Source organism: Puma concolor, chromosome E4 (assembly GCF_028749965.1).
Source record: "Puma concolor isolate L17-30 chromosome E4, mPumCon1.1.hap2, whole genome shotgun sequence".
In the NCBI taxonomy this organism is placed as follows: domain Eukaryota; kingdom Metazoa; phylum Chordata; class Mammalia; order Carnivora; family Felidae; genus Puma; species Puma concolor.
In genome coordinates, this window is record NC_141683.1 from 42,304,451 (window position 1) to 42,327,156 (window position 22,706).

General features: G+C 50.6%; 1 protein-coding gene across 1 annotated transcript in view; it reads left to right on the plus strand.

Moving 5' to 3' along the window:
• The first annotated feature begins 5,200 nt into the window (after positions 1-5,200).
• The window catches only part of LHX4 (LIM homeobox 4), a 46,299-nt gene continuing 28,793 nt past the window's right edge, over positions 5,201-22,706 (plus strand). Inside the window, exons 1-2 of the mRNA XM_025921128.2 lie at positions 5,201-5,513; positions 21,567-21,738. Coding sequence (XP_025776913.1) covers positions 5,438-5,513; positions 21,567-21,738 — 248 coding nt within the window. The 5' untranslated portion in view covers positions 5,201-5,437. The remainder of the gene's footprint in view (positions 5,514-21,566; positions 21,739-22,706) is intronic.

Genomic DNA, 22,706 nt, shown 5'->3' on the forward strand with positions numbered 1-22,706 from the left:
TGCCCAAATACAGGACCATCTCTTTTCCATGTCCCTTCAAGGCCTGTGTCAAGGACACAGGGCAGGTTTAAATTGAGGAGCAACTGCCTTTTGATCAGCATCCTGGGGGTGGGGGGAGATCCCTGGAAGGTTCTGGGAAGAGAGGGAGACAAATGATAAAGTGGTGGGCTCACGAAAGGGGCCCTTGACAAATGACTGGAAGGACTGGGTGGACAGATGGGGAAGAGCAAAGGCCCCTGTCCTTTTATTGGAGAACTCCTTGTGGCTCCCTGAACAAGACAGTGGCTCCCCAGGGGCTGGGCTGAGGGTTGGTCTCCCTGGTTCTCTCTGTTGGGATGAGTAATATGGACCAGGGCAGAGGGTCTATATCAATCTAGCCCAGCAGAAAAATGAATGAAAATTGAATTCCCCAAGGAGAATCGGGGAGCTGTTATCCAGACAGAGATAAATCAAAGGATGCCACGGAGAAGGGGGAGAGCAGGTTTCCAATAGCAGGGGAATAATTAAGGAAACAGTTTCAAAATGCAAATGATGAAAGAGGGTTTGAGAGGCTGGAGGACAAGGAGGAGGTGACTGGCGATGGGGTGATGGGGAGCCGGGGTGGTGAGCGGAGAAAGGGGCTGAGGTTCAGAACTCCTGGCCTCAGAGGGTGAAGTCGCCTACTCCGGGAAGCTCCTAAAACGGAAGGGTTAGAAGACACAGGAGTCTGTGTGCAGAGTGGAAAGAGCGCCAGAGCCGGAATCAAAGGCTGGATTTCATCTCCAGTTGGCTCTGCAACTTATTAGCAGTGTGACCTTAGGCAAACCACTTAACCTCTCCGTTTCCTGATAATCATACCCAAACCCAGCATGATTATGAAGATCAAATGAGATAAAATATGTAGAGGAAGTTTGTAAATTGTAAAGTGCTAGACAAATGCAAGCTATAATCATTTTCCTAAATTGGGTTTCTGAAGACCGTTCCCTCAGAACCGGATCCGCTGACGTGTTGGGGTTGGTTCCTGGACACTCTTATTGACTGACTGCCCTGACAGAACTTAGACCTGGGCAAAGCCACGTCACCGATGGCCCATCCTCTGGTGCCCACCCTTCAACTGAGTTGTAGCCTAAAGCCACAATTCTGAGGTCTGCTCTAAGGACTATTGCTCCTGGGGGATCACCAGCTAGCCCTGGGGGGCCTTCACTGAGAACACCCCTGCTGAGTCAGCTCAGAGTTTAGGTCCACACAGATCCTCCAGGAAGTCTTCCTGTGGAATTCAGTGACTCCCTGCATTCTCTGGGGGGGGAGAGATGACCTTAGCCCCTGTTAGCCTCAGCTTTTTCATCCTCCAAATAGGTATAACAATACCATTTATTGAATTGGAATGAGGAATAGATGGAATTATGCAGGTAGAAGCACTTACCTGAGCGCCTGGCACAGTTTCAAACTGTCAATAAATGTTAGTTGTTATTATTACCGCTGTGTGCTGTTATATTGTTGTTATTGCTATCAGCAGCAGTAGGCACTAAAAATTCTATTCAAGGAAAGCTTTTCATTGGGGTTTCATCATTTACAGATGGGAAAGCTGAGGCCCCAGGAAGGAAGTGAAATGCCTTGTCAGATGTATGGTGTTAATGGAAGAAGATGTTGAAAATGGGACCCAGCTCATACTTCTAGAAAAATCTCGAAGGTGGAAAGGGCATATATTGGCTGAGCTGCCTTGTTTGTATGAGCGGGGAGGCTTTGGGGTGCAGGGGAGCGGCTGCCCACAAGTTGAAGAACTGAGAACCAGCTGGACCTCCCAGGGCTCTTCTGCCACCGGATAAAGGTGAGAATGGCATCTGCTGAATCAGCACTGGACCAGGAGAGTCCCCACCACAGCAATGCTGTCCCTCACCCAGTGACAGGCTAGTGACATGCAATGAAAAGAGGGCAGGACTTGGGCAGGCTCATACCAGGGCAGCAGAGCTGCAGAAAGCATTTTATTTCATTTTATTTTATTTTATTTGCATGTTTAAAATATAATTTTTAATTATAAAAGTACCACATATGCTGTCTCTATAAATATAAATTTATATAAATATTTTAAATATAACATAATCAGTATAAATATAATATAAATGTAATTTATTTTATGATAATAATGATAATTATAGATATCATATGTAAAACAAATATATATTTATATGTTATTAAATTATATATAAATATATTATATTAAATATATGATATATTAAATATAATATAAATATTTAACATAAATATAATATAAATATTTTATCTTTTACTAATATTACTGAAAAAATATAAACACTTTACAGAAAATCTGGGAAAGAGAAAAAAGAAAAAAACTTCCATAATACATCTCCCTAACACACTTTTCTCCCACTATATTATTGAACAACATTTTGACATATTTCCTTCCAGTGTTTTCTCAATGCTTTAGAAAATAATTTTCTTAGCTTTTTCTGCTTTATAAAATAATTGAGGAAACTCAGAAAAACTAAAAAAATACAAATATCCACTGTACAGATAAGCACTTTTATATTTTAACATAGACTTTCTATCTATGCTGCTAAAAAAAATCCCCTGAACTTCATATTGCTTCATATTTACTTTTTTTTTCTAATAAATCTCACTTTTCTACATTGTTAAATATTTTCTGTTGTATTTTCCAACAACAGTATAACATTCCATTTTATTTACTCTATTTAATAATCCCCTATTGTTGGATATATAGTTTATTCTCTTTTCAAAATATTATAAACATCCTTGTAATTAACTCTTTACAAACATTCTTGATTACTTTCTGTGGCTAAATTTCTATATGGATTGGGTCAAATCCATCACATTTTTAGGCTATAAAATATATTGCCAAAGTGCCCTCAGAAGACATTGGTGCTCAGTGCGCCCCCACCAGAAAACTGTTTTCTAATTTCCCCACCCTCTAGCCAACGATGTGTATTATCATCACTTTTATCTCTGACTAACATTTTGGAAGACTTCTAATAGTGCATCATTCTTTTTAAACATTTGGTATGTCACAAGCATTCCCATGTTGCTAGATTTCATAATTAGTTTCAATAATTGTATAACATATTACCAAGCAAATTTAATCCACGTCACTAAACCATTTTTTCTTTTGTTGGATAGGAGAGGTGTTTTTTTTTCCTCCAAACCATAATGTTGTAATAAGCATATTCATGTATGAAACCTTCCGCTTCACATTTTAGATTATTTCCATGGAGTAAACACTCACAAGTGGAATTCTATGAGCCACAGCGTGTGAAAAAAACTAGGGGGGTTGATGCTACTGCCGAATTGCTTTCCTAACGGATTTAAGAGTTTATTAGCACCCAGCAGTATTTGTGAGAATACCAGCTTCGAAGCACTTTCACCAGCACCCAAATTCTAGGATTCCTCCCACCCCAGCTGGTCGTTTAACACACAAACCTGAAGAATGTACTATGATATTTTGATTTGCATGTCTTTGATGGCTAACGAGGCTGGCATTTTCTCGTGTTTACTAGTTACATGTTGGTAAAAAAATTTTTTTTCGTAAGCACTTAAAATGTCACCGGTTTTTTGCTTTTTTCTTGCACATTGACTCCAGTGTGCAAGAGGAGTCACCTCGCAGGTCAACAGGGCAAGAGATGATGCCAACCCAGTACCAGGACACATGAAAGTCACTGAGACTTCACTGAAGACAAATTCTAAGCGCAGATGGCCATGCCCTCCTCCCCCACCTTCTCGTTCGTCCCTCACCAACCCTGGGGTCCCTTGTTTAGGGACAACGCCAGGAGAAAAAGCAGGGGACGCTCTGAAGGTTTGGAGAGGGCACCCGGTCCCTTTTCCCACCCTAGCCGGACTTGACTAGGCTGAGAGGGCACATCTGTCTACACCTCTGGAACGAAATTCAGGATGGGGGTGTCGCGAGGGTGGGATCCGTAGGGCCTCGGGGTCCCGTGGCAAGGGAGGTGGGCTTCCCACGCATGCAGCCAAGTGGCGTCGAGCATCTGGTGAAGCACCAGAGAACCTCAGCGGCCACCTGCCCCAGTGGTGGGCCTTCTGTTTTACTTCCACCAGGAACGTGCGTTGAGAATTTTAAGTGTGCATGTGTGCCTTGTAAAAACGACAAGCCACACATGCTCCCTCGCTGGTTAGCCCGGGTGTCCGTGTGCGCGTCGCCGCCCTGCACGCACGAGGTCGAGAATTGTTCAAATCGCCCGCGGTTGCAGCCGGCGAGAGACAGAGCGGTCTCTGGGGACCGAGAACAGGACCCAGCTGAGCCGGCGTGGCCAGAGCGGCGCCCGAAGCCAGGCAACCAGAAAGGTGCGGGGACCCGACGGGGCCGAGAAGGAGAGCGGACTCCCCGCGGCAGGCCGCGGTGAGCGGGGGCGCGCATCGGGGGTCCGCGCCCGGCCACCTCCGCGCACAGCCCCCGGCCGCCTTCCCCCGCCCGCCGCTGCCCGCTGCGTGACTCGAGCCTTCCTGGCCAAGTACGGGCTGTCCCTGGCCCAACCTCAGCCAGACGCGGGGGAGAGAGAGCAAGGGCTGGGAAGCGCCGGCGGGAAAGGAATTGGCCAGAGGAGAAGAGGAGGAGGAGGAGGATAGAGTCCCGGGCGGAGAGAAACCCCGGACCGATGGCGCGCGAGCGGAAGACTGCGTGCGGCCCGGGCCTTCGGAGGGTCTGCCCCGCCTTTCCCCATCCTTTAGTCCGAATGGAGGGGCAGTGGGGACACAAGCCTCAGGCCGGGTCCGGTTCCCCGCAAGACCCGCGGAAACCCACAAGCCCTGGGCGCAGCCGTCCAGGACCACCTGCTGCCGCGGCCGAACCCGCCGCAGTATTTATACCCAGGGAGCGAGCCCGCACGGCCAGGCGCGGGCGTGAGGGGGGGGGGGGGGGGAAGGGCCCGCGAGGCCCCGCCCCGTTCTATGCGGCCCCGCCCCCTGCCCTGCCCTCCACACTCGGGGCGCCGGGACCCCCACTCCGGCCCGGGTCCGCGGCCCGCTGCCGGGTGTGGGGATTGGCTGAAGGGCGGGCCTCCCTGCGGAAAGCGACGTCACGGCCGTTCCTGCAGTGTGAATGAATCAAAATGCCTGGGTGACCGCGGCCTCCCGGGCGGCCGGCACGCGAAGGGTGGAGGGGGAGGGGGAGAGCAGCGGGCGGGGGAAGGAGGAGGGGAAAAAAGCCAGAGCTGCAGCAACAGCGTCTCCTCAACCCGGGATGTGCACCTACCCCGGAGAGCGAGATCAAAGGGATTTGAAACAGACTGAGGACTGGCGGGGGGAGGGGGCCAGCCAGCCTGTGGAATCCTCCCGGAGAGGCGGAGGGGTCTGGCTTCCACCGTGACTTCGGCGGCCTGGTTGGGTTTTGTGTTATTATTTTCAAATTTCTGAATCCAGCTTAAGCGAGAGAGATCTCCGTAGACTGCGACTCCCTGGCTCTCGCTCCAAGATGATGCAGAGCGCAGCTGTCCCCGCGGAGGGGGCTGTCAAGGGGCTCCCGGAGATGCTTGGTGTGCCGATGCAACGTAAGACACCCCCCTTTCTCGCGGATTTAATTTGATAACAAGACAGCCAGCAGGCTTGGCCGGTACGGGGCGGGTCGGACGCTGCGTGTAGCCTGGACTGGAGGGGCCGGGCGGGGCGAGGGGCCGCCGGCCCCGGTGCAGAGGCGGTCACAGGGCAGGGGCACTGGCCAGAGTGCGTTTAAAGGGCCTGGCTCTTGGCTTTTGGGGCCGAAAGTGAAAGCCCCCCGATAGTGCTCGAGGTCAGCCGTGGGTACCGAATCTCGCATCTCCAGCCCATTGCTTTTCTAGGAGCGCTGGGAGAGTGCTGTTTGGGGACTCCATGGGAAGGAGCTGAAGGCCAGGCCTGAGGGCTGGGGTGGTCTCTGTAAATCATCCTCCTTCCCGGGGTGACGGTCAAAGCTCGAAGTACCGCCTGTACAACTTCACCCCAGCTGGCGGGAAGTTGGAGAGCGCGTCCCCCGCCCCCGGGGCTGGCGGCGCAGAAGCCCAGGCCACACGCTCTGTCCCCGCGCGCTGGGCGTGCGCGCCTGGTGCGTCCTCAGCCGCTGCTGCCGGCGGCGCCTGCAGCCTGCGCCGCCGGGGATTGCCTGCTCCCAGTGAAGTCGACTCGCCATGTTCCAGCTAGCCGAGGAATGCAGGGGAGGGAGAAGCACCGGGACGAAGTTGTGAACTCGTCTTTGCGCACAGCCTTTGAGCACACGAGGACACAATCTCAGGATGGCTTAGACTCGGAAGGGGAGAGACTAGGTGTTTGGGCGCTTTGCTCGCCCACCCACTTTCTTTCCCGCGCCCGAAACTAGCAAGACCGAGGGAGCTCGAGGCGTGTTTATCCCCAGGTCTCTCTGTGTGTGTTTGGGTTTGCGCGCTCAGGCATTTTCCCGGAGGGAAGCTATCTATGTCCCTCACTCCCAAACGGAGTCTTCGATGGAGAATATATGCAGAGGTCGGAGCAGTTCCCGGGGCATCGCGCGCGCACGGCGGGCTCCTAGCGAGTCCTGCTCTGCAGGCTGGAGGGCTCTGCGTAACACCCCTGGGCACCGTGGAGAGGGAAGGGTTCCTTCACTCCGTTTGCCAAGGGGCTTTGCTTCCGCCCGCGATTTCTTTAGTGGAGCGGTAGCTACGTTCTCGAGGTTTATTTTAAGTAAATAAAATAATGGTGTCTACCTACGAACTAGGGCGCACGGCTGCGCCCTCCTGCGCCCTAGCTCTCCACCGCAGGGATTCTGCTTGGACCATATCTCAAAGGGCAGGGTGGCGAGCGTACGTCCTGGGCTTCCCTGGGAAGTTTTTGAGAAGGAACTAGAAGGGGATAGCTTCGCCCAAACCGATTTAGGTTGTTTTTTGGCTATATCCTGCAGTTATCCATTGTCTTTTCCTGTCAACTGTTGGCAAACAGTTCCACATCGGCACCGCGTCTTGGGAAGTTTACTGCTGACCTAGATGTATCTGTAGAAGGCATTGGGGGTTCGCTGCTGCCCTTGCTGCCCCAACCCCACCACGCGCAAGGAGTGGGTTCTCAGCCCCTGCACAAACAGAACCACAGAAGCTGGCAAAGGAGCTCCAAGTCCTTAAGCCGATTGTAGCTCTGCGTGAGTGAGGGGAGTGTGTGAGTGGGCAGAAGGCGTGTGTGTGACTCATGTCCTTGTTACCTGGTAAGTCTGTGCTTTAATAGTTGTGGTCCTTAGGTGGACTGTCAGGACCGCAAAGAAGGAAGGGTGGGGGAAGACTGCTCTGACAGCCTTTTTCCAGGATGGTCCGCGCACACTCTTAGATTGTCTCACTTTTTGTTTCTCTTACTCAGAGACAACTTTGATTTCCACCTCAAAAACTCAATTTCCTAAAATGCCTAGAGCTTGCTTTCAGAGCTACAGTTCACCAGGGCTCGAGTTGGGGTTCCAACCATAGAAAACTCTGTGAGGCAGAACAGGACTCTGGTCCCCTGCGCCCAGCAGAGGCAATGCCCAACCAGGAGAGGTTGGTCTGCCCTTCCTTTTGTCTTGTCCTGGTTCTGTGGTCTGGGTTGCAGGGGGCAATGGTAAAAAATGAGGGGCCCAATCCAGGAAGATTTAGGAGTCCAGCTTTTTTTTTTTTTTTTTTCCTTTGGGGATGTGCATGGAACATACCCGCTTCCAGCAGATGCGGCTACTGGCCATTAAGCTGTTGGTGCTGGGAACTGGGCATAGGTGGGGCGTGGTCCCCTCACACACATAGACACCGCCATTCTCTTTTATGGGGCAGGAGGCCCACTGGCCTAAGAACTCCGGGTGGGGTGGGGGTTGGGGGCATGCCCTTGGGCCTCAGGGGAGAAGGGTCATCCCAGGTCTGTGAGTGTTTAAACCTTGGGGGAGAGGAGAGAACAGAAAGGCTCTCCCGCAAGGGTTCTTCCAACCCCACAACTGGAAGGTTTGGGTTGTCCCCCCACCCCCAGCCGGACATACACAGACACATATTCATTTCTTCACTCTGAGCCACCACAGATGGAGCACTTCAGAGCACAGATGTGGAGATCCCCCATCCTGGGTCCTTCTGGTGCCCTGGCCTCATAGGGGCGTGTTAGGGATTTGAATCTAGTTTGCTTCACCTGTAGTGGGAATATTCTTTTGGGCTTGGCTGAGTTACACTCCCTTATGGAAAACATTACCAAGTAGTGTAAGAAATTCTCTCTTGGCCTTCTTGCTTGCTCTTTGCCCAACCCGCCCACCCCCCCACCCCCACCCCCCCATCCTGGGCGGACTTGTTAGTGTGGTTGACCCCCTCCTGCTTCCCTGAGGTGGGGTTCCAGGGCTGGTAAGAGCATCGCCAATTCGACAGCGACGGGCAGCCCAATGGGGCCCACACCAGGCTCAGACTTTTCGAGAGGTGCTTGAGGATCTTCATCTGATTGAGGGGCATCAGCGTGGGGCAAGAAAGCTCGGGAAGAATGGAGCGAGAGGAGTCAGGGAATGATCCCGGAGCGACCTGGGGTAGAGAAGTGGAGCCCCACCACCTTAAATCTTCCCCGGTTGCCGTGTATCCAGGCTTCTGCCTCTGGGGTCAGTGTTTTCTAAGGAACTCAACCCCCCCTCTCCTTACTCTGGGTGGCAGCTGGGCTGTTAGTAGGAGGCTGCACCCTCGAGGTCACGTCCAGCACGGCCCAGGTCACATCCAGCATTGTCCGGAGGACCCTTTTGAAAAATTTGGGTGTTCCCCCCCTCCCCCAGCCAGGTGGATAGGTTCAGAAAGGGACCCTGTTCTAAGCTAGTGGATCCCAGCTACTTAGCCCACACTTAGGGTCGCGGGTCTCTCAGGAATTCTGGGCACCAACTGCTAATGCCAAGGTCTTCCCCCTCCCTCCGGGCTGTAGAACGCCAAGGTCTGAATTCTCACAGCTCCCGACCCAGGGCGTGGGGGGGGGGGTGGGGGAGCGTTGGATGCGGTGATCGCCTCCCGATCTTCCTCCGAACCTGTCTGCTCCCTGAAATCATCGGTTTCCACACGCATTCGGGCCCTGCTGGCCCCTCTTGCACGCCAAGACGCCGCGGAACAGTAAGGGACATACAGGGAGGTGGCATTTTATCCACCCCTTGCCTTCGGTTTGGGCCTGTTTCCCACACAGTCTCCCAGGGCACCGAGCGAAAGGACAACGGCCCCCGACGGCCCCCGGATTGCTGACTGGAGAGCTGGCCCACCGGGCGGGAGGAAGGGGAAATCCTCCAGGTCCAGGCGCGGAGTGATAGATGGGTAACATGTCTGGGACATCTCCCGTCCCACCCTTGTCTCCTAAAATATCTACTTCTTGCAGCTCTTGCGAACCCTGAAGCTGTGGGAAAAGGGTATTTGATTTTGTATTTGGTAGGATCTGGGTGAAGAACTTCTCTAGGACGCCCCACCACCCTTTCTTCCCTTCCAGGGCGCGTGAGGGAAATCTCGCAGCACCGATCGAGTCAGAATCCCCGCCCCCGAACCTCTCTTCTTTGCAGTCCATTTCTTAAGGGAAGGAATGGACTCCTTTCCCCGGGGCCAGGAGTTCTTTCAAACTCTGGAGCAGCGATTCGAGCTTCTTTCCAGTCCTGCCTTCCCTGGTGGTGCCGGAAAGAAAAACAAGAAAAAATTTATTATATGATATATATCTCCATGTATTATATATATGGAGAGACAGAGAGAGATATTGATTGATTCAGATTCCGATACAGAAATTCAGACAGCAGCCCCGGGCACCACAAATCTTCCCCACGTCAGAAAAATATTGTCAGGCGTGAGCCAACTTTTAAAGGTCAGACGGGTGGCTGTCCCCGCCGGCAGATTCGGGCCTTTACGGGTTGGGGATTCAGATTCCCTAACCCCGGGGATCCCACCCCAGCCTCGGGCCAGAGCTTCGCACCGCCCAGAAGGGAATTTGGAGAAAGCCGGGTGACCACGGCGGCGCCTCGTTTTCGGAGGCGGGTGGCCGAGGACATCCGAGGGGCGAGCGGGCTCTGGCCTCCCGCGTTCCACCGTCTGGATCAGAGAGGACAGTGAAGGCGGAGGGGAGCCCTCCTTGGCAGCGCGCGACCCCAGTGCGCTCAGGGATCGGAATTAACGATTTCACCCGGACAAGGGGCGGGTGAGGGGCGAAGGTCTGCAATGAGCGGTCCCCAGTGTCCGGGGAAGATGGGAAGTCGGGACTGAGAAGAGGCAGCAGGACCTAACTCGAGTTGTTTCCTCGCTTGGCCGCAGTGCGGGCTCGTGGAAAACCAGCGCCAGGCGGGGCTGGGCGGGAGCGGCGTCCTCGGGTCTGGGAGCGCGACCTGCGTGACCCCGGCGCGACCAGGGCAGAGCTCCTCCGCCCCGCGGGTAGGCGCAAGCCTGGGTGGCCCAGGAAACTGGCGATACATTCCTTCAACAGGCGTTTGCCGCGCACCTGCGGGTGCTGTGCGCTCACCCGACGCTTGCCCTGGATGTTGGAGGGCTTGCTAGTGCAAGCCAGTGCGGACAGGATGGCCTTTCTGGGGGAGCCGGCTTTGCGCGCGCCACGTCCCGCAGCCCGAGACAGAGGCCGTGGCTGAGAAGGGGGCAAAGGGCGGACGACCTCTGTCTCCACTGCGCGCCCCATTCGGCATTCCCGCGCCTTGGCCCTTTCACTATCCAACCTTGCCGGGTCCGTTTCTCGGTTGACTATCCTGAGCGGGCCGGAGCGAGCCGGGACTGGCCAAGCCCGCGACCCGGTTCCCGCTCCCCTTTGGAGCGGTGGCAGGACTGCCCGCGGGGAAAGGCGCGGTAGGCGGGAGCGTCGACTGCGTGCCCAGCCGAGGGACCCCCAAAACCTCTCTTTCTCCCCATACTCATTTCTCAGCAAGCATTTGGGAAGACAAAACTAAACTCCAACTCCAGCGGCTCAAGCCTTTCCAGGACTTTAATCCTTGGAAAGGATTTTTTTTTTTTTTTTTCCTATTTGGGGAGCGGCTCCTCCAGCACGGATCCTGGAGGCAGCCAGCGGGTCCGCGAGGTCCGGGCACCCAGAGCGCCGTGCCCGCCTTCGAGCCTCAGCTCCGGGCCCTGTTCCCAGCACTTAGCGGACCTCGACGAGCCCTCGAAACGTGGCGGGCTCAAGGGAGATGAGGCCTCTACCTGGGCAGCTGATGAAGTAAATTAAATTCGACCTGGAGGTGTAGTTGGTGCCACAGTGTGTCGGGAAAGGCGCAAGGGCGCCGGCCGCAGGCTGCACCTGCCTTTCGGAGGAAGCCGGAGGAAGCCGCGGCGGGCGGGAGCCCAGCGCCGGCTTCAGTCTGGGGCCCTCAGAGGTTGGCTTCATCCAGGACGGGACTTTTTTTTTTTTGTTTTTTTTTAGACGGCAGAGTGAATATCCTTTCAAGGGATCTGAAGGGTGAAACTAATCAGGAAGGAGAGGAATTATTAGCCAAGCCGGGACGGGATAAAACCGGGAACTACAGGAAGTTGAAGGAAGACCAAATGCTAGGTGTACCTTCCTCTAGACACGCCAGAAACAAAGCGGGGGGTTAAGGCAAGAATGTTGTCTGAGTGCTCTGGGGATTAGACCAACGCGAGTCCTCAAGCCGGCTTGGAGACCGCCTACAGCCCTGAAAATACCACGGTCCGTTTTTTAAAAATCGAGTCCTCCTGGAGGTGAGGTGGGGGTCGAGGGAGGCAGGGAGCCGGCAAAACAATTTCTTTCCAGTGAGTAGACAAAACACGGCCCACGGGGGGGCGTCTTCGGTTCTGAACACTGACCTGCTGACCCCCGCTGACCAGGTGTAGACAGCCTCAAGTCCTAATATTCCCATTGTCCTAACTTCCCATTTGCCTCGGATTGCATGCCCGTTCACTGTGTGCTACAGTCAATTAGTGAGTACTTAGCACCGCATTAGCAGGCAGAACCCAGAGGGACACCCTTGCTGAGGAGGCAGCTCTGGAGGAAGGGGAGGAGGGTTGCACCTGCAATTGTCCAGGGATGGAAAATTAGTTAACAGGGACTAACCTTTCCCTCCGGTTGTTAAAAAGACTGCTTTGAGCATCTTGTTTTGGTCAGCAAGGATGGATATTTGGTGGATTTCTCTGGCTGGGAAACTAGTCTCCTCCAAATTGAAGAGTTGTGGTTGGGGAGGGTTGGTGGCCTTCGATGGAGGGTCCTTGTGTCATTGCTTTCATTTAGGGAAATTTATCAGGATTAGAGCCGGGAAGCTTCGGAATGCATAGAAACTCGGAGCCAGTTTAGCTGTTGACAGGGTGAAAGGAATAATACCACCTACTTTGGGAAGCAAGGTTGGAAACGGACTGGACCAGCAGTTTGCGGTGGTAGAACCAGACACTGGGGTTGGAGATGATGGGGGCGGGAGGGGGAAGGGTTCAAGTTTACTTTTGTAATGATTTTCTGCCTTTTTTTCCCTCTTAGAATGAGTGTTAACAAGGCCCACGGCACAGATGTGAGCAAACAAACAGGGTCTACTGCTTTTAGTAAAATCCCATCGTGGTTTACATGTCTGCCTTCATTCTCATTCTCTTTCTCTTCTTCCTTTCTTCCCTTCCCCAGTTCTTTCTTCCTTCTTTTGTGAGGTCTCTGGTACACGCATGAATTCACAGCACAGGGGGTTTATTGGGGGTTGACTCTCTGACCGGCTGCAGGGTGGTGGGATCCCTTACCTTCTTTTTTGTAGTGTTTGGAGGCAGGGTAGTTTCTGGGTCCAGAGCCAAAGCCTCCTTGCAGCTGGGCTATTGTTGTTTGTGGTAGGGAAAAGTCACCTGAAACAGAGGCTGCTGTGAGATGAGATTTTACCTTTTTTCAGGTCCTAAGCTCTATAGGAGCCCTGATCAAAATGGAGCACAAATCAACCATTGTGAGGCACTACTGTTGGAAGTAGGTGGACAGGTTGGGTTTAATTGGCAAAATTAGAATTGATTCTCCCTTGGAAAATGTACTTCGGGTGAACTGTAGGAACGGCGGATTGGAAAATCATCTTGGGAGGCAAATCTAAATCCTGTTGTTATTTTGGTGGATTTCTTTTCTCAGATTTCCTCACCCTCCCCCCTGCCCTCCCTCCGACAGTCTGGGGCTAGCCACAGATGTTTTACTGTGGTATCTCACCCCCAAATGCCTTTAAAGTATAATTTACTTTAATTATAATGTTAGAGGGTTAAGGGATTGGTTCTGGGAATGGCTTAACAGAGACAAAACTTGCAGCCAAATTAATTGAAAGTTTCTTGTTACGAGGGAGAGATTGCCAAACATATGGAATACCGCTCCGGAATGAGACATCAGAAAAATACATTGTGGAGATTTAGCAATGACTAAATGTGAAGATGGAGTGGAAATAGAGATGTGCCTACAGCGTTTCCGTAGACTGCCAGTCATGGTTTAATGGGCTTTTTCTGTTTTATTTGCAATTACTGAGAATATCCAATATCCTACTGAAGAATATTATTTCTGTGTCAATATCTAATTTAGAACATAATCCCACACCTGCAGATACATATCTACATTATGTATTTTATTTACTACAGGACTGTTTCTATTAAAATGTGATCCACATTCAGCCTTAAAATGGTAACATCGAGATTGTCTCCAGGATACTTCTTGAATCTGATGTTTATATATTGAAGAGGTTACTGTTTTCTGAGCTGCCTGAGCAGAAAAAGAACAAAAGAGGTAGTCAAAGGGACCCCAAACCACCAAAGGAAACAAGTAGGATCTGGGTGGGAGAAGGATTTTGAAAGAGGAGTGGAGGCAAAAAACATTAGGTATGATCATTTCTGATATGAGAAGGCTTTTCTGACTTTTTTCTAGTTGTTAGTCATTTGTCCACACACACACACACACACACACACACACACACACACACGGAAAAACTAGAAATGAGATGAACCATTTGAAGGTTGATGTATTTTTTAAGTATATAAGCAAATATAATTCTAATACAGAATATGATTTACCTTAAATGCAATACCAGGTTTTTTTTTTTTATTAAGGTTTTCTCAGGATTGTTGTGGCTCTAAGTTCACTGCCATCACAAAATACTACAATGTCCAATGCACCTTTGCTTCTTAAGTTTTGAAGAATTAATATTGGAATTTTATGCTTCAGTTGTGTTGTTTATGAGATAATTCTTACTAAGTTATGAAGAAATGTATAAAATATTTGGGAAATTTATGTTATGGTCTCTTTAACATGCATGGGTTCAGAATAGGGGAAAATACGAAAAAAAAAAAAGGAAGCTATAAATTGTTCAGTAAAAACAAATTGTCCTTAATAGGAGGATGGGAAATAAAGAGCCAGGACAGCGGGGGGGGGGGGGCGGGGGGGGGGGAAGCCCAGACACACAGAGTCATGATTTGTCATATAAAACTGCATCCTGGACCTCCTGTTCGTGGACTGCATAGATGAATTAATCCTCGGTTCCTTCCACCACAATTGTCAGGTGATTTAAAAGGGGAGTTGGGACCAGAAAACAGGATTCTCCTGTCAGTGGTGGTGGTGGCAACTTTGAATTGAAAAGCTTTATTCTTGAAATGTGTGTCCAGTACTAGAACTTTTAATCAATTTAATTTTAACTCTATCACTGTTAGAATTCTTAGAGTTGGAGATTCCAGAAGCTGGCCTTGAGTTTTGGCAGGCATGGTCCCATGCCTGGTATGTCCTGTGGTCATATGTCGATACACTTTAGAATTAGTCACTCCCAGACTAAATCAATAAGCCCCCACAGAGCGGACTTTCCCTAACCTGCCTTTTTAAAACCATCTTCCTTCTTACTCTGGGAACCTTAGATAATGGGCAGCAATGTTTACCATTCACTGACTGTTGTTTTCTCCCCCTTATATGTGGGGAAGGAATGGAGAATTCTAAGAAAAACAATATTTTTGCACAGTATTTCACTTGTATGTGTGTTTTCTTTAAGTCCCATTTGGCTTCTTTTTTTCAGTTTTAAGTCAGTAAAGAAACTTAACAAATATAAACAAAATCATGTATTTTTGGAAACATATATCGGCCAAATGTTATTTCAGATGAGCTCAAAAACCACTCACTTCTGGAGTTTGGAGCAAAAGGGTTTGGAGCGAAAGCCACTGGCTTTTGTGTTAGAAGCTTTGGTCTTCAGTCAGCTCCAGAACCTGTCCCAGACGAAAAGAAGCCTCTAGCCTCAGTTTGTGTCCCCACAGTTTTTGTCCCCAGCTGTGTCCCTTTAGGGAAGCTCTTTCAAGTGTAGATGCTCACTTTTACTGGGTTTCTGGGAAGAGCAAATGCACAAGCAGATTTGCAAGTACTTGACAAAGTTCAGAGCTGGGCAGTCTTAAAGACCAGGATGTTCCCAACTGGCAGATGGTGCTGCCCTCACTGGCTGGAGTGCTCCTGGGTGTCCCAAGAGGGGCCGAGCCTACTGGGAGTGTCCCGGGATCTGCGGACCGGGAGCCCCAGAAGCGTCTCCCACAGACGCTGGCCCCCTATCCTGAAAGAAGCCGGGGACACCTTGGCATGAGCATGAGGGTGTTAAGTCAGATTGTGAAACAAAAAGAGGGACTCTGTCCAAAGGGCAGTCAAAAAGTCTCGTGGGACTCCAAGGTGGAACATCAAAGTCCAAATTTTAAGAAATATTAATCTGATCTGGGGGCATGGTTAAATGAACAACATTATTCCTAATAGCACACAATAAATTAGTTTTAAAATATTAAGATATTCATCAGCATTATGGTTCCAATAGAACTATCTGAAATTCCAATTCATTTTCCCGGAAAGATGCACTTTCTTCAATACATTTTAGAAGTTATTGTCAAGTGTGGTTTTCTAGCCTTAGTCTCTCTGGTGGAAAAAATGTTTTTCCTCGCCTTGTTGTTCTTTCGTGATGAGAGATAGAAAACACCATTTTTCAAAGAATTAAAATCGATCAAACAAACACACGCAAACCGTCTCCAAAATGTTTCAGGGTGGCCCCTGGTTCCTTGAGAGCAGTTTCTTGGAAATGAAGAAACGTGAGTGGGGAATAAAAATGCACAATACTTTTTATATGTCATGGGGAGGGGGAGTTGTAGGGGGGCAATTTGGTCCACCACAGACCACATCAGACCTTTCGACTGACCTCCCCTACTTCCCAGTTTTCTAAAACTTCACTAATGGAGGAATTTGGGGATTTAAAATGGAACCCATCTTCCGATGGGCCACTCTGAAAAATAAGCCCGTCATGCCCATACCACAGGACTTTAGGTGATTTGAGGGCTGGGCATCATGTTATGGGTTTTATAAGCTCCCTTCATGAAGAAGTAGATTAAGGTTATGGGCAAAGAAAAGGTTTTTAGCCATTTCTTATCAAATAAGAAATAGTCACTTTTCCATTGGGCATTTAGATATCTCCAAGAAAAACACTCGAATCCTCAGTTGTTAATTTGAACTCAATCCACTCTTACCTGCATACATTACGGCAGAAGTGGAGTGAGCTCAGCTGGTTGGGGGTCCTAGCCTCCCTGTTCTCACCATTGACATATGGGGAGGGCACCAAGGTCTGGCAAATTTGCCCTCATTTTATGGAGAAGAGAGTCTGCCAGATTTCTTTATGCCAAATAGACTTAACCTTGTAATGTTGCATTATCTGCTATTTATACTCTGAGATTATGTTGATTAGAAAGGGGTATACATCTTCCAGATGCTTTAGAACTAAGGGGATGGAGGAGAGTTTTGAGTGTTTTGTGTGTGGGGAGGGTATTGATGGAGGGGGAGATTATATTGAGAAATAATGAAACATGAAATAATTTTAATGTACTTTAAGTATATAAATTCATCTTGTTGGCAACTGGCCATGGGAGAATGGAAAAGGGAGCTGCCGTTGAGCTTGGACAATGGTATTATGGGGCCAGGTGTTTTATACTCATTCTCTGAAGTGATCACACAGCAACCCTGAGAGACTGTGTTATCATCTCTGTTTTCCAGGTCAGGAAACTGGGGCTCAAAGACTGTAAACAGTTTGTCAGAGATCATATATATGGTAGACTCCGATCTGAACCCAGGTCTAGCAGACTGTGATCTGGGATTTATTATAAACAGTTTGGCAGACCCAAAGATTTGAAGATCTAAACTCCAAGCAGAACTGAAAACTTTCAAATTCTCCCAAGAGTTTTCTAAAAGAATACTTGAACAAAACGTTTCCACTTCGCCCTAGCTTCCTGTATCACTCAATGCCCGCTTTCCTCGCGGCCTCGAGGTTGGACAGCTCCCTTATTCAGAGATGGCTTCCTTTCCATAGACAGAGCTCGACTTCGGAAGAATTGGCTTTTTTCCAGAACGGCGATGCCTCAGCCTGTGTGTGAGGAAGCGTGTGTGTGCAGGTTTATGTGTATGTGTGACTCTGTGTAAGTACTGTGGTGTATGTGTGCTTGTGCACCCGCGAGTGTGTGTGTTAAAAGTGTGTGTCTAAGTATATGCAATGATGTGTATGTCTGTGCGTCTATGTGAATGTGGTATGTGTGAGTGCCTTTGTGTATGTCTCAGGGTGTATCTTTGTTCATTTTTGGTCGTGTGTGTTTCTCTGTGTGTGTTAGGACGCATATGTGTGTTTGTGTCATGTGTGTCTGTGCGTATACTGTTAAGTAGGTGCGGATATGTGTGTATATCTGACTATGTGCATATGTGTTTATGTGAGTGTGGGTGCAGGTGTCTGCATGGCGAGCAAGTGTGTCAAGGCAAGCCTGCTTGTCTATACAGCTGCTCTGCCTGTGTTTAGGTCTGTGCTTTGAGCCATGTCACTCTGTAGGACTGAGAGAAGATTCTGGGCCTCGCGGATGGGGAGTGTATTGTACTGTGTGATCCAGCATCTCCCCGGATTCCTTGGCTGTTCCACGGGCTTTGCTGTCTTTTCGTGACCAAGCTTCCTCTCCGCAGAGTCCCAGCAGAGAGCATCACCAAAGAACGCTTGTGTGTGGATAACATAAAAATTTTCATTTAAAATGAGATGACTCTTCATAATCAGGAACTGAGTTTATAGATTAAATTTTGTCTTAGTGACTCCAAGGGCCTGCTTAAATACCAGTTTTGAAGGTGGAATTTTGTGATGTCAAACACCGCATAAAAAGTACGTCGAATTTACTGGGGATTTGGAAATCTTCTGGCTCCTTGGAAATTTTGGTTACAACTTAATTTCTGGTACGAGACCTACATAATCTCTGTCCTGTTCAGGCTCTCTGAATTTAAAAATAATAATTTATTGTAGGTTTTAAAAAAGGCTCGTGTTGTTGCTCCTGGAAAGATTTCTAGATAGCTTACATTTCACACTAATCAAAATAATTACATGGAGTGCTGTCACCTGAAGTGTGGGATCTGAGTTCACAAGTCTCCACCCCCTCACAGGCAGGGATGAATCTGAACTTGACAGATGCCATCAACAAGCTGGCACCTTGCAGCTGGGTGGAGGGGATCAGCAGGACAGGGGCTCCTACTTCCCACCCTCGGGGCATTCGGTGTCCGTCCCATACAACACATGCATCCTCTGTCCAAAGGATCTAAATCTATGTCTCAAACATTTCCATCTGCCCAATTGTTAAGAAGCAACAGAGGCCGGCGGCTCATCTACTCCCTTGTCACTGGACACAGAGCAGCTTTGAGACTACCTCTCTGCCTCCATTTCCCCTCCATAAAATGACAGGGTAGAGCCAGCCAGGTGAGGCATGTCCAGATCCCTCCTGCTCTCAGGTTGGGTTTAGCCAACCTTAAGCATAGGCTCCTGGTTCAAATCCCCGTTACCCCATTGTGGGACTTGGGGCACTTTGCTTCACCTCTCCAAGGCTCAGTTTTGTCATCTGTAAAATGGGGATAACAACACCTTCCTCACCAGTTTGTACAGATTATTGACGTAATATACACCCAGGACCTGGCAGAGTTCACGACAGGCTCTTGATGTCTGCTTTTACCATTACTGGTATATTATGGATCTCTTAAATCATTTCTAGGTTACTTTTGTTTTTAAAAATGCCACTCCCCTCTCAAAATCTACATTGGAATACAGCGTGAGACGTTTTTTTTGTTTGTGTGTTTTTGTTTTGTTTTTTAACTTAAAAATCACCTTGGTTTGGCCCTCACATTTTTGCCAAACTCGAGGACCCCAGTTTGGCCCCAAGGCCGCTGAGAACCCCCAGTTTGGGCAGCACAGATGGACTCAGCAGGGAGCATCCCTGCAAGCCGGAGGCTGAGATGGCTTGTCTGTCTGCTTTTAGTGTTGTTCCTAAACGTGATGTTGTCTCCGTTTCCGAGCCTCTAAAACTCCCCTGCCCGCCCTTCCCTGCATACATTAGCCTTAATGTATTCTCTCTTGAATACTCATCATATTAAGGCTCCCGGTAGATACCTAGCTCGAAATAAATTTTATGAGCACACATCCTCGCCCTCATCCCCATGCATTTGCGGCCGGCAGGGCAGGAGAAATACAGCCGTATCTTTCCTGGAGACAAGGCCAGACAACAATTGGGTGGGAATCGACGCCCTCTGGCCGCGGAGCCGGGCGGGGTGCGGGAGGGAGCCGGCGGGCGCACTCCCCGCGCCCAGAGGACGGTTCTCCGTCCGGGTTCTCCTAGGGTTCAATCGCGGGCACCGGCGGGGTACCCGGCCCTCGGACTCAGCCGTTCGCTCACACAAAGATGCCCCTAGCGGGCCGTGTCCCCGCGTCCCCGATGGCCCCGGGCGGCGGTGCTCAGCGGGCAGACGGTTGCACACGGTCTGGGACCTGGGACGGGCTGGTGGGCACGGGTTCCTGCCGATCTTCGAGCCACTTCCGTGCGCGAGGGCCTCGGTCTTCGCTCCCCTCGCGTGCAAAATGGTGCCAGAGCAGTGCTCCTCCACACACAACGCCTTCCTCCAGCCCCCGGCTTGGCGGCCGCAGCGGCTCCGAACGCCAACGCGCGGGCAGGAGAAACCGCGCCCGCGCGCTGCGTGAGCGCCTTTGCACGAGTCGTCCCCCCTCCCCCACCCCTCGCAGGCTGGCCTTGTCACACGGCGGGAGCCCCTGGTCATGCACCCCTCGCTCCTCAGTCTCCTCTCTGCTTATCCAGATGTCTCCACTGCTAAGGCCCCCCCCCCCCCCCCCCCCCCCCCCGCTCCTGGACTTCTTCCTGCTGCTCCAGGGACGCCAGTCCTGATGGTCCCGGAGAGAGGCAGGGGTGTCGTTGTAGTGGGAGGAGCACTCCCTGTCTTGCGGACACAATCTGAGCCTCCACAGGAGCGTGGGGACATCTGTGCAGCGATTCTCGATCAATGAGATCAAGCGCATGAACGTGGGTCCCTAACTCTCCTTCCCCTCAGCCACAGCAGCACCACACACAACACACACTTACTGCAATTATCTCCTAGTAACAGCAAACCTTTATTGAGCACCTACTGGATACTGGCCCTGTCCTACAGTATTGATTCACTTACTCTTCATAACAATCCTCCCAGGGACTTCTGTCATCATCACCCCCACCCCTCTTTGTTACAGATGAGAGAACCGGGCAGAGAGAGGCCAAGTAATTTGTGGAAGGTTAAAAAGCAGAGCCAGGGTTCAAACTCAGGCAGGCTGCTTCCAGAATCCATGGTCCCACCCTGTGTCCTACCCATCCCCCCTTATTTGATGGAGATTCCTGTTGCTGTCCTGTGTGCTTAGTACCTTGCTGGGGACATCAGAACTGTTTGGTAAGTAACTTGGTAGCTGGTTGGTTGAACATTTTCTTTGTCAAAGAGGAAAACTTCAGAGATAGAAAAAAATGCCATATGCCCTGGGACAGGTAGCAAATGTCCAGACCCATGCATCTCTGTCTCATTGTGGTTCCTGTAGTTTCCGTGGGGCATTTTGGTGTGAGAATGGGGTCAAAGGGCAAGGCATCTAGTGGGTCTGACTTTCAGGCAAATGTTGGTAGCTGCTGAGGCCAGAAAGGGGAACAGACTGGGTTTGGGGGTTACTGTGCCCAACACTGACATTTGTGTGTCTGACACGGTGATGTCGTTTAGTGAGTGTCCCCATAGCCTGTCTACAGGTTTGAGACACAAATGATTTAGAACTGGAGAGAGCTTTCTTTCTACATAGATGTGTTCAAACTTTGTCCCCTGTGCTTTGAGGCCAGTTCCCTTACATTAATACTTTTGAATTATATCACACCGACAAAGATGATATGAATCAAGAATGTAGGATTCCGGAGAGATTTGGTTTGTTGATATTTTGGAGTGCACGGGAGAAGCAGGTGAACTGTTTCGAAGTGAGCTTCTTAGAGAGGATTTGATCCAATATTTATGTAGTGATACATATCTGTGGAGCTACTCGTGTGCACCAGGCACTGTGCTAGGCGGCTGGGATACATAGCTGCAAAAGAAACAGTATTCTGGCCCCGGGAGGATCTCCCCTCCTAATAGGAAACACTGGGTGCATTGGATTTCAGTTCCCACGTGCCTCGTTGACCAGTGACCTTTGTGCAGTGCACAGCCTGCACAATTATACGTGGCAGCCCTAAGGGTCTGGGTTCTGTCCTTTCCCTCCAGTGGGACATGAATCGTGAAGAACAGGAAGGCATCCACACAGGGTCTGGTCCGGTCAGCCGTGCTGTGTGGAAGGCTCACTCTGCCTTTCTCTCCTCTCCCCACAGAGATCCCTCAGTGTGCCGGCTGCAACCAGCATATCCTGGACAAGTTCATCCTGAAGGTCCTGGACAGACACTGGCACAGCTCTTGCCTCAAGTGTGCAGACTGCCAGATGCAGCTGGCGGACAGGTGCTTCTCCAGGGCCGGGAGCGTCTACTGCAAGGAAGACTTCTTCAAGTAAGCCAGAACCCAGGGTGCAGCCTCCCTCCCATGCCCTGGTCTGTATCTGCCTCTCCCCGCTGGGGGTGGGGGAGAGAGCTGGCAGAGGGCTGGAGCCAAACTTCCGCAGGGGGGCCGACAAAGGATTCCGGCGAATCCTGAAGGGAATGCTCCTTCTTGGTGTTGGTTTCTTGGGCCACGTGGCTCTATCATTCCTGCCACTTTCAGGGTGGCTGCTTTGAGTTTTGCACCTCGAATCTGGAGGAGTCTTCGTGGCTGCTTCGGGGCCCCAGAGGCTTGGAAGAGTTGCTCCTGGTCGGGGTCAAGCCAGGCTCTGTTAGTGTCATCGCTTTCAATGAAAACATGATGAAGAGGCAGTTTGATGTGACGGTTAAGAGCCCAGACCCTTGACTGGGTTTGAATCCCTTATTAGCTGTGTGCTCTTGGGCAACTTACCTAACTTCTCTCTGACTCTGGTTGCTTATCTATAAAATGCGGCTGCTAATCATAGTTCCTACCTCACTGCATTGTTATTAGCTTTGAATGGATCAATATATGTAAAGTCCGTAGGACAGTACCTGACACCTGAGTGTTAGCTTTTAAGACTGTCCTCAATTCCTTCTGGGGTTGGATCCATCAGAAAAAGTCCTGCTGGTCATGGAGAGGGGACCTTCTAGAATTTATCTTCTGTGGCATTTCGTCTGGGGCTTCTCTCCCGGAACCCGTTGCCCGGGGCACTCAGGCTGGTGCCTCAGCTCACCTGGACCAGCTGGTGACAGCAAGACCAACAACAAGAGAAGGGAGGTGTCCATCGGTGACGCGGAGCCCAGGGTGGGTGGCCCACGGGGGTGCGCTGAGGGGGCGGGACTTCTGGGGAGGCTCGTCAAAGCCTGGAAACGCTTGGCACAAATGAGCAAGCCTCAGAGGGGCGGCATGCCTCCTTCAGAGGTCATGTATTCTGCACAAAGGGAGGGGACATGGGGACA